The sequence below is a fragment of the Rhineura floridana genome, chromosome 1, assembly GCF_030035675.1.
Source record: "Rhineura floridana isolate rRhiFlo1 chromosome 1, rRhiFlo1.hap2, whole genome shotgun sequence".
Lineage (NCBI taxonomy): Eukaryota > Metazoa > Chordata > Lepidosauria > Squamata > Rhineuridae > Rhineura > Rhineura floridana.
In genome coordinates this window covers 185,631,418-185,643,559 of record NC_084480.1, presented here as the reverse complement: position 1 = coordinate 185,643,559, position 12,142 = coordinate 185,631,418, and the positions used below count along the sequence as shown (strand labels likewise).

General features: G+C 42.1%; 1 protein-coding gene and 1 long non-coding RNA gene across 9 annotated transcripts in view; one reads left to right on the top strand and one right to left on the bottom strand.

Annotated features, from left to right (window-relative positions):
* Positions 1-3,835, top strand: part of CTNND2 (catenin delta 2) — a 1,018,171-nt gene extending 1,014,336 nt beyond the window's left edge. For all 8 annotated transcript variants that reach the window (XM_061589265.1, XM_061589272.1, XM_061589259.1 and 5 more), the window contains one exon: positions 2,614-3,835. In XM_061589265.1, the coding sequence (XP_061445249.1) occupies positions 2,614-2,874 (261 nt within the window). In that variant the 3' untranslated portion in view covers positions 2,875-3,835. The remainder of the gene's footprint in view (positions 1-2,613) is intronic.
* Positions 3,836-8,249: 4,414 nt separating this feature from the next.
* Positions 8,250-12,142, bottom strand: part of LOC133390408 (uncharacterized) — a 29,697-nt gene continuing 25,804 nt past the window's right edge. The window contains exon 4 of the long non-coding RNA XR_009764395.1: positions 8,250-8,319. This is a non-coding gene — a long non-coding RNA (uncharacterized LOC133390408). The remainder of the gene's footprint in view (positions 8,320-12,142) is intronic.

Genomic DNA, 12,142 nt, shown 5'->3' with positions numbered 1-12,142 from the left:
ATGTTGTTCTTGAGACATATCAGTAAATGTCAGATATGTTTGTGCCATAATGTTTCTTTTTGGAAATTTATGGACCTGCCATTGTAAATGTCATCCTTTACAGATAAAGGCTAAAAAAGAGGATTAAATTTGGTCACTTGCCAAAATCATTTAGTCTTGAGATGTATCAGTAAATGTCAGAATGTCCTGCCAAAATGTCAAGAATTTCTGGTTAATGGCTTGCTGACGTTTTTTGTAACTTAAATAAAAGAGAAAATATACTTTTCTTTTGCTCTGTTTCATTGGGCCTTGCTAAAGGGAGAGGTTGTGGCCTGGTTTGCACACAACAAATAGCCATGATTTGTTTGGACATGCAAACCCAACCCCGCAGGCTAACCATGGTTTGTTTGGGGCCAACCAACAACGTGAAGCCTTGGTTTGTTTTTGACTTATGAACTATGGTTTGTTTTATCTATGGTTTGACATTATGTCTGACCTCAACAGCATTACTTAACCATGGCTTGTTTGGCCACCCCACCCCAGACATTTGCCATGCTACTGAGCCATAAGAGAAGAGTCTCTGGAAAACAAAACAAACTTTGGAGAAACAAGCCACAGCTTATTTGCTCATCGGTGAGATAACTCATGGCTTTTTGAGCAAACCATAGTTTAAAGGTAGCAGATCAAGCAGATAAAGGTATGAGGTGCCAGCAGGGTCGGTTCCAAAGGGCAGCCAGGTTGGGCACTGGCCTGAGGGCCCCGCACCTCTAGGAGCCCCTGGGGGGCTCCTGAGGGGCCCTCCGCTCCCCTTCCATGGTCCCATGGATCGCAAGATGAGCTTCTGAGCCGCCCGCCATCCCCAGCGCTTCACCTACCTTTTGCGCGCTGCATGCCATCAACCAAGATGGCGGCAAAGGCTTCAGTCCCTTACGGAAACCTCGGCCGCCATCTTTATTGATGGCAACCCTGTGCGAACAGTAGAGAAAGGTAGGTGAAGCGCTGGGGATGGCAGGGGATGGCGGGCGGTTTGGAAGCTCGTCTTGCAATCCGCAGGATCGCAGAAGGGAAGCAGAGGGGCCTGGGGCAGGCTAATGCCCAAGGGCCGCCGCATTCGTGGAGCCGGCCCTTGGTGCCAGATAGAAGACATAACCCAAATACTGGCTGGTCTGTGACTGAAATAAATATTGATACTGAACCCAAACAGATAAGGTCTAAGGATCAAAAAGATTAGGATTTAAGGGCCAAAGGCAGGGCAAGGTCAGGGTCATGTTCCAGAGAAGACAGTGAGGTGAGGCAGTCAGCTTGGCTACATGAACAAGAAGCTGCTCAGACTGAGGGACCAAGTGTTGTGCAAGAGTTAGAGAGAGAGAGAGTCCTCCGATCGCTTGGTCTGGCTGTGCTGAAGGGCAGGAGTTTCATCTCTGTCCATTATATGGGTTATACTGCAGTGCAACAGAGATCAGGCCATTAACTCCTTTGCCTGAGTCCCTGGGTTGGGAATCCCAGCACCTTACACTCCAGAGTACAGATTAAGTGCAAATTTTCAATACAATTTATTTTTCTGGCATTATGGAATGAACTACTTTTTATCACAATCTTAATACCAAAAAGTATCCTTATCTCTGGATTAAATAACAACAACAACAATAAAAATACCACTTTTTGCTGCCAAAGCTGCTGGCAACAGACTAAATTGCAATTGGATATATCACAATAAATCAAGATAACACCCTTAGTCAAATCAGCAGGATAGATCAGCAGGATCATGGGACTGGGGGATACATAAGTTGTTATAAAAAGCAAAGCAAAAAAGAACAGTCTTGAGCAGCTGCTGAAAAGACGGAGCAAATCCTGTCTCTATGTCAGTATGTAGGTTACAAGAATTCTTTAGCAACTACTCAAGGCTTTAAAAAATCCAATAATTTGAGTTAGTTTGCTGCCTGAATAAGTGAGGCAGGAGATGCAATGTAGGAAATTAGCTCCTTGACTCTTACTTGTCCTCAAAGGTCAGTAAATGCCTAAATCTCATTGTGCATTTGGTATTCCTCCATTTTGCAACTACCTGTTGGTAGTTTATTTCTCATGCTTCTTTAACTGGAGCTTGAATATACAGCAGAGAACTGTCTGGGAAAAGGTATCAGTCTTATGCTATATACAATAAGGCATTTCCAAGGCCTTTTACCTCAGGGCTTAGGACAGATGTTGCTGATGTGGCACCCACAGTCTCCCCTACCCCTAATGAAATTAAACTTGAAAGGAGCATTCTGTTGTAGCAGAACAATTTCCCACAACAGTTTCTCCATTTTGCAAATGTGCTCACAGGCTTAAAAAGGTTAGCGACCCCATGTCAGAGCCTTTGCTCTTTAACCATCTCTTTAAGCAAAAAGCTATTAGGAACAGTAATCAATGCAAACCAATCAGTTTAGAAAGATCAAGCAAAACAGTAGAATTAATTTAGGAAAGTTGTGAGATTATCTATGTAGCTGCTGAAATGCTGGAAGCATTCATATTGCCACTCCAATGAGCATCATTAAAATGAAAACATTTTATCTGCCCCCCTCCTCACAAACCACAGCTTGCTTCCCACCATCACAGTAATACCTAACAAGCTGAGGCTTATTGTTCTGTTGATAGGTTTCAACACAGCCAGTTCCACAGGAGCCCACTAGAAAAGATTATGAACCATATCAGCCATTTCAGAATTCAACAAGAAACTATGACGAGTCCTTCTTTGAGGACCAAGTGCATCATCGCCCACCTGCAAGCGAGTACAATATGCATCTGGGACTCAAGTCCACCGGCAACTATGTCGACTTCTACTCAGCTGCTCGGCCCTACAGTGAACTCAATTATGAAACAAGTCACTATCCAGCATCTCCAGATTCCTGGGTTTGAGATTTGGGCAAGAAAAAAAAAGGTCCGGGAACTGTGCATGTGCATGCATACCACGAGACATTCTTTTCCTGCAAATTTAGTTTGTTAAAGCCTGTTCCATAGGAAGGCCCTGATAATCAGTGTGGAAAACTTTTAAGATACTTTTAGATGGCTAAAAGAATTGGACGTTAAGCACGGGAGGGTCATTAGAAAGGGGGGAAATGTATATCTATTTCTGTATCTATATAATCCTGTCTCTCTATATATAGATATAGAAATATATTGTGTGGGGGCAGCTTTACAGTTGACCCTTGTATGTAGAATGTAAAACAAATAGTGCTGTACACTGAATGTGGCTGAAGGAAAGTGGGGAAGGTGCAACAGCCGATATAGGTCCAGAGTTAAGCACAAGAAAATGAACAGTTTACAAACCTTAAGGGGGACAGCTTCTCACACTTTGTTTCCTCTCCTCATCCATTGTGAATCTAGGCTTCAAGTTGCATTTGGGGTTTCCTCTGTACAGCAAGATGTTTCTTGCCTTTTGTTAATGCATTGTTGTAAAGTATTTGATGTACATTACAGATTTAAAGAGTGAGAGAGCGAGAGAGCAGTGCATTGTGTATATTACACCAATGCCACAGTGTTTCTTCATCTATGGTTCTAAATATTGCTTCAATTTCAAAACTTTGAAATATGTATGAATTTCCAGGGGGGAGGGGATGTTTTTCTTTCTTTTTTTCTTTTTCTTTTCCCCAGTGCGTTTTAACAAAAGAAAACAAAAACAGAATATTTAGCAGTATTGTTCGTTCTGATATGTGAATTTGTTTGTGGCAACTAAAAAAAAGGCATTCAGCAGTTTCTGACAATTAACATTCATCATTCCACACTCCTTGTCAATGAAGTGCTTTTTCACTGCCTAAAATTTTAGATGTAGATATTTGAAATAGATTTTTTCATTTATACCAGTTTTCTTTATGATGATACAGTGTTAAAAGAAAATAAATTACAATTGATCTGTCATCCATATTTGCTAAGAATGTCTATTTCCAAGAATCTCCATCAAAATACACATTCTTTCTTGCGTGCGTGTGTATGTGTGTATGTCTCCACATGTGCATAATATTCTGCGTGTATGTTTGTGCAGCTAAGCCATGTTCCATTGCAGTGTTGCCAGACATGAGAGAAGTCTCATCTGTGTATGAGAATCTGGGGGCCTCCACGTGAGTTTGCACTCTTGTACACAAATATGCAGGCATTCAGACTTGATCAGTGCAGCAACCATCTTTGGACCAACTTGGGGATGGGGTGGCCAGCTTAGAAGCAGTTCCTAACATCTCAGACAACAGTATGGGTGGGAGAGAGAATGCTGGATGGCTGGAGAGGGGGGTAGTCGTGCAGCTGTTGCTCCAAGTAGGGAAGGCAATATTGCTGTACATCTCAGCCCTGCTGCTGCTACTGCAGTAGCACCTAGAGCAATAGTAGCAGAGTAAAGCACAAAGGGCTTTCTTCCTTTTCCATAGAGTAGAGACACACTGTTGTGCTGGTCCCAGTGTGTCTCTGTTTTCTGAAAACTAGCACACAATGCTAGTCAATTGCCACCATTTTTTTATTCTAAAACCTCACTGCATCGGGTTGAGTGCGTTTGTTTTATTTAAAAAAAAAACAGCTTCAGGCAGACTTCACAAGTGATTGGCAGATCAACCCGTTTGCCTTCCAGGTGTGGCCAATGGAAATGCTTTGCTGCAGGCTCAAGCAGAGAAAGTGATTGGCCCAACACTTTGCTGTGGGTGGTCCTGAAAGGTCTGAAGTTAGCAGTGAGGAAGGGAAGAGTGTCCAGCCGAGGGCAAAATCTCTTTAAAAAGCAGCAGAAAAACTATTTTGGCTGCTTTGCAAGCAAGTAGTGTGCCCATAGCCCTAGATAAATTATGTGCTGCTTCTCTCTGGAAGTGCTGTTGGGGAAGGGACATAGAAAGTACTTCGGAGTTTTGCCAAAGTAGAGGAAATCCCGTACCTTCTTTACATTGGGTTAGGCATGGAGGATAGCCAATATTCCTCGGGTCCTTGGCTGCCTGAGGTGAAGTGAGGTGAGGCATTTCTGAGCAATGTTTTTCCTCTCCTTCCCCCCCCCGCATGCATTCTGTCTTTTTTAAAAATACAACACTTTGGGGACTGTGGTATATACATTTCAAAATGACTATCTGGCAACACTGTTCCATCTGCTATTACCTTTATTCAATTTTTTTAATTTATATATGCATACATTACATTTTTCTCTATAGTGGAAACTCCATTATGTATCTCCCCTTCCTTACAGTGAGCTGACCTTTCCTTAGTGAGCCACATGATTCTTATTCCTGAGTACAGCAGCTGACTTTTTTGTTCATGGGTGGTGCTCTTTTTCCTTCACTTTTCCCAATGAAAAAGGGGGAATCTTAGCCCTTGCCCACAAACTGCAGTGTGCACAAGAGCTCTGATGTGAGGAAGAGCTTGCCCACTATGCCACTGTCAGGAAAATACTTGAGCAATGCTTTGCCGGACCTTCAAATCCTCAGAGCAGACTCTGCTCATGTGGGGCTCTGAGTATACATTGGGACCCTGTGGAGCTTTGCAAGATGAAGGTTAACTGCTATAAGTGCAAGGTTAACATTCTTGGGCCATCAGCTAGCTGAGGCCCCTTCCTAGAGGAAGGCAGAATGCAACACCATAGCAAGTCAATCCGGCAGAATCTATGGCTGAAAAGGAAACAAAAAGTACATAAAAAGTCAGAGAGCGATTGGAACAGTAAATTGACTTTTAATCAGTATCCTGTTCTTCCCTCACCCAAAAAAGCATAAATCACTTCTGTACATTTTAAAATCTTGTATAATATAATCAATTCAAAATAACATGTTTGAAAGAATGTAGCAGAGGAAGATTGGGGGCTGGGTCTTCATCATTTAACGATTGTTGGTAAGTATAAAAATACTATTTTATGGTTTTACATTCTATTGCATTCGTTATCATTGACTTCATGATGCAATGCACAGCCTTTGCGCAATCATACCACAGCTACTGCAATTTAACATTTAATACCAGCAGTGTTCTAGATACAGCACTGAATACAGAAGAAACATGGTCTTTGCCCAGCGAACTGAAATACAGTACTCCTTGTTTAACTGAATGGCTTGAAGTAGATTTTTTTAAATGTTAGGAGGATCTGATGTTCAGGTGTATAGGCTATACTTCTAATTGCTACAGATTATGGTTACATGAGGCTACATGGCCAATATAAAGTTGATCTGGATTCTTTTGAGTTTCTAATCACTGATGGTCAAGTAATAGGACTTTCAGGAAGGGGTTCTCCTGAGCTTGTCAGATATGGAGGTTTCAAGTTAAATGTTGTTTTAAGAAACACATGGCTTTTTCCCCCATCAATGATTATAGTTTCAGTTTTGCCTGATCATTTATCAACAGATATAAGAAAATATTTCATAATTGTTACCTGTATTAGAGAAGAAATAAACAGATCCAGAGGTATATATTGTAACGTAGATTTCATTTGTCAGTAATACTGTAGTTAACTTCTTCAGGCACGCCTTTCCAATGTATGATAAGCAGCCTTCTTTTTGTAGTAAACTGGGGCTCAGTGGATATATGTATATGAAAACAAATATATACACATCATGATTTTAGACCCAGGTTGTTCCTATTTTCATTATTAACTGGATGGAAGCGTGCACTTAAAGTATATAAATTATCAGAATTATCCAGTTTCAAAAATCAAACAGAATGTTAATTAAAACTGAACCTTGACATCTGGCATATCATTGTCTTTCATATAATGGCCTGAGAATCACATTTTGATTGAGTCTATTGTACATAGTACAGAAATTGGCTTTGAATGGTGTGTGTGTCTGTGTTAATGTCCAGATGTTGAAATGGTAATGTTAAGGTTCTGAGATGACCATCGTCACAGCAAGATGTGATTCCCACTAGTTCCAGAAGCAGCCCCCACCTCTGCCATGCTACCTCCCATGCCAACATCCTCCAGGAGTTACATAGCACTATGAGCTGCTCAATCAAACTTTTATGGATATGACTCAAACGTACTCACTGCAGACCCATTAAAATCCATGGATTTAAGGTAGTCTTGACTAACATATGTCCACTGATTTCAGTGGGTCTACTCAAAGTATGACTTGGTCATATACCAACCTATATGTTTTAGGGCCAAGCTTGAGAGCAGCAGGCCTGTTTGCTAAAACCCAGGTCTGCCCCATCACATATAAACCGGGTGGGGGGGTCTATTTTTTTAGAGCAAAGGGGGCTTGTGGATAAGATTACATTTAGTTCAGATTAAACACTAATAGCTAGCTTTCTTATTGAAATAGTAGAAATGGCCTTCAAAAACAATAACATAGACAAGATAAAAACTCTAAAATTACATACTCAACAGAACAATATCAAGAACAACAATAGTATGTGCCAGGTGCTGTTGCTCTTGCTGTCTACAGCAGAACAGACCTTTCTGGGTTCTGGGTGTTACAAGGGGCATTGTCATCTCCCCACAACGTCTTTCTCCTAGCTTATAAGCATACTTTACTGAAGAAGAAAAACACCCGGGGAACCTAACTGCAGATTGCTAATCCATTGTCAGAGTGAGGATTTAACATCTTAATACCCATTTGCTCTAAAATTGGACTTCCCACACACCCTTAACACTTGATTAGAGGAAGCTTAGATTTAAACAAGTGGGTATGTTGCCATCATATCTCATGTTGTCCTTCGCAATGCACAGCACATACATAAACCCTAGAGCTTCTGGGAAGCTGAACATGGACTTTTTAGTGACAATATTTGCAAATGGCTTCTAAGTTGCTATGGCCAATCTTTCCATGTCATGCACTGCTATCAGGAGAACGTTAGGCACATTCTAAAGGAGTTGGTCTCAGTTTGCATGGGATGACACTGGGCCCAACAGCTGGGGTAGCGCCCCACACAAAATGAGTATAGGCTCTTGAACATGTCCCAGAATCCTCTGCAATATGCCATGGTTCTGTTCTGCAACAGATGTTGAAGAACTCTGCAGTCAAACCAATTTAGAGTTTGTTGAGGATAATAATTATTAAAACCTGTGTCCTAAAAAGAAAAGTACTAATGGGAAAGGGGGGTACTAACAGGTTTTTTGATAACTAAAATACTGTAATAATGAAAAACAGAGGCCAGTAGTTTGGTGCAGAAAAGGTGGGGAGCCATAGAGTTCATTGTGGGGAAAAATCAGGTATAGCTATCAGCCAAAACATGCAAGTCTAAAAATGGCTGGGCATTTAAACACGTTGTTGAGAAAAGAAGTAGAGTTCCTCCCCTCTGGCATTTTAAAAGAAGAAATTATATAGGCATATACGTAAAGGACCACTTACATAAGGGACTTGTGGCACACAGGCAGATTCAACTAGATAACCTTTGGGGTAACTTTTATTGGTTTCTCTGAAAAAAATTCAAAGGCTGAAAGTGGCATAACATTATTGTCAGCTACTGATTTCCCACCACCTTCCCCATTTTTGTCCTGCAATAGCAAATGCTTAACAGTGGTTTTTGAGTCTTGGGACTACAATGACTTATTAAATCACTTTCTAGTTGGGCAAACCTAAAGGCTTTACACTTCCCCAGCATTTAGAGGGCTTTGTAAGTTAATTGACTAGCTGATTGATTGTGTTTTTTTTCAAATGGAAGAAATGTTACCACAAATTATTGGTTGGTTTTGTTTTTTTCAGCAGTGTAATAGCCCATATAGAAAGAGGGATTCCAAAAATGTATAAAATGTATTTGCTGTACTGTAAAAATGTTTGATTTTAACACAATCTTCATATTAGACTCTTAATCAACTATGTAGATCTCTATATAAAAGCTCATTGTTTTATTAAGATGCTGTTTATGATCTGAAAGGAATGGTTAAGCTATTATGATACTGACAAAACTGAACTGCCATGAGCAACATGAAGCTTAAAGAGTAGACATTTCAAGAGTAAAATATTATTTAAACTATATTAACAATGAAAGTAAATTTTGGCAATGTATAAATGCCCAAAAGTTAAAATAAATGTTGTCAAGTAAAATGGCAAAAGACTAATACTAATAATAGCAGTAGTGAGAATCAAAATACAATACTTTTTCATTTGTACATGTTGGAATCATGTACAAAAGCTAACTTGAACTGAGATTTTCAATCAATAAATACTACTGTATTGTGGAGAGCTGCTGTTCATGCTGCAGTATGTGAAAAGTCAAAACCAAGAAGAAATATATGCAGTATTGACCTAAAATGGAAGAAATGCCACCCCAAAATGCTGGTGTAACCCAGTGGCTAAAGGTGCCATCCAGGAAATGCACAAACTTCCTAGGTCACCTTATGCTAGAAGTAGCCAATGTAATCCCTTCCAGATGTTGCTAAACTACAACTCCCATCATCTCCAGCCAGAATCTAGAGGGCACCACATTGGCTACCTTAGGCAAACAACTCTCAGCTCCCCCACCACTTGCAATATGGGCATAATTATCCTGGTTTGCCTTAACAAGGTTCTTGTAAGGATTACTTCGATAATGTAAGAAAAATACTTTGTACTTTGCACTCTTTGTGCCCACCTCTAAGCACATTTCAACACACAGTTTCAAGTGGTTAAAACCTCGAAAGCACTGGAATTAGGCCCACCTGACTGTATGTAGAATCGTACAGCATATTACAATAACTAAATGGGGTTTTTTTCCTGTCCAAAATCAGGGTGGATGTTTCCCCCTAAACATTTGCTAAAACATTATCTATCCCCCTGCTGGGCAACCTTCTTAACTGAAAGACGGTTCTAATCTAAAGAATGCTACAGAAATCTGGTATATCATTGGTCAAAACAGTGAATATGTCAGAATGATAAGATGAGTGTGCTTTATATGTCATGGTTATCTCTAGTAGCCATTCTAGTGCAAGCAGGTGGTTCGTCCCTCCCCCGCACCCCTGCCATTTTTATCCTACCTTTTGTCCCTTTGGAGAACCTATTCTTCCCCGGCTAAAATGTTTGCAGGCCAGGTCTTCTCCCAAGACTGAAGGTTGGTTTGTGCTCATTTTTAATTTCACACAGCAGGCACTCAGCAACATGGAAGACACTGCTTCTTCCTCAGCAAGTGTTTAAAACTAAGCAGGGGCAGCAATGCTCCCTGAGCAAAGTCTCTCTCAGCAATTAATACTGTTGCGCGCCTCCCCCAATCTCCAAGCGGTGAGATTTCAGGGGGGTCCCTGCGCCCATCCAGGGTTTGGTTTCCTTTGGGAAGAAGGTCAGCGGAGACTGCGGTGTCTTTATGAAATATGGTTTATTTATTTACACACATTCCAACCTGAGCTTAGGATGGAGGGGTTCAAGGCATCAGCAGTCTAATATCCAGCTTTTCCATCTAGGTGCAGGGGCATCCTATCGCCACGATGCAGGGAGCCAGCCTCTCCGCATGCCTGCAGCCCTAGTTCTCCCGAACACACACTACCAACCCCAAACACACTTCTCCCAGCCCAGGAGTGGGGGGGAGACTCTCCTCCAGTAGAGTTTAAAATGACAAAAAGGATCTTCCTAGCCCCTTTCACCAGTTGCCGGGGCAACTAAATAGGACCATTAACTACCTAGCCACTCTATTTGATTAACAAAGGAGATTCATGTGGCTAGCAGAGCCAGCCTCCCAGGCATAGGATTCCAAATCAGAGGCTGGAAAGGTGACCCACAGAAATCATCCATTCCAGCCCCCCCCCCATGCTCATAACACTACACCCTTCTCTGAAAGAGGTCTGTCCCAGACCTGCAAACAAACCACAGAATAACAACTTTTCCTACAAGAAATAACAGATACAGGTTAGCAAGACATTGCAATATACATCATTAAAAGCATAGTCATATTACAGTCTCATTTCCATACAAGTACAAAAACAGTCCATTCCCTTACAGCACCTTTTTCAATTAATTACTCTCTCTTTGGGCTTCCTCTTCTTTCTTGGAGCTCCCAGTCACAGTTCTGCATCCAACAGCTTACCCAGTCGTCATAACTTGGCAGTTGTCTGAGTTTCTGACATGTTTAAGCATGCCCTCAACCACATGTACACTTACTCCTTGCTCCCCCAAACAGTTGTACATACACCCACAATCCAAGTCACAGAATAACAAATCCTAAACATTAAAATCTTATTACAAAAAAAAACCATATCAGCATGATTCCTAAAAAAAACCCATTAAACAGCTCATATCCCCACCAGCATGCAGAAAGGCACAAATCAACAGCATTACACAGTCCCATAAGCACAACCCCCACCCGGAAGCCATGCGGTTGCCAACATGGCTCTTTGTCTTGGGGCTTCATGGCGTTCCCAGTCCAAGCTGATCCCTGCTGCTGCCTGCAGGGGGTTGGGACTCCTTTCCAGGAACAGATTTGTTTCCTCCCCAGCACATGGCAGGCTGTAGCCATGTTCTTGCCACTCTCTGCTCTGGGAATAGTCTTCAAGCCAGTCCACTTGGTCTCCTGCCCCAAACGCCAAATCAAAGTTCTGCCACAAGTCTTTATCCGGGGGGATCTTCTTAAAGATAGCTGGCCTAGTCCACCCAAGCTGGCAGAAAGAAATCTTCTCTGTCCTCCCTCACAATCTCCAGTATGAAACATGGGCCCAAACAGAGGCAGGAAACCCTCCCAGTGTCTCTTACCCTCCAAACTCACTGGGTACTGGGTGCCTCTCACTGCTGGAATTCGCCCAAGGACTGCACCCATCATAGGAGCTGCATCCCACCCCACAAGATCATTATGGGGCACCCAAGGGACAAAGTCACTTGGGGATTTTATCTCACCCATCTCTCCAGGCGCTGGGAGCTTCTCTTGGACTTGAACTCCCTTCTCAGGTTTCTCCTGCTGCACCTTTTCTTTCACAGCCATTTCTCCAGGCGCTGGCAGCTCCTCTCCAGCCTCTAGTTCACCTTTGTCTGAAGCTTTTTCTTCCTCCTGCACTTTCTCTTCCACAGCTGGCACACAGGGAGCAGAGAAATCTATCAGCAGCATCTCTTCTCCAGCCTCTATTTTACTTTCTTCGAAGGCATCTTCCTCTTCTTTTTCCAGCCTGTCCTCCTTCAAATCTTGGGGCTTCACTTTCAGCTCTCTGCTGTTTCCCCCCCTGGCAGGCTCCTGGACAATCAAAACTTCTTCTTCCTCCACTACTGACTGCAACTCCTTACAGCCCACTCCCTCCAGCTGCCCATCCACTTTCTGGATCTCTTTAGCCACCTCCATCTGGGTG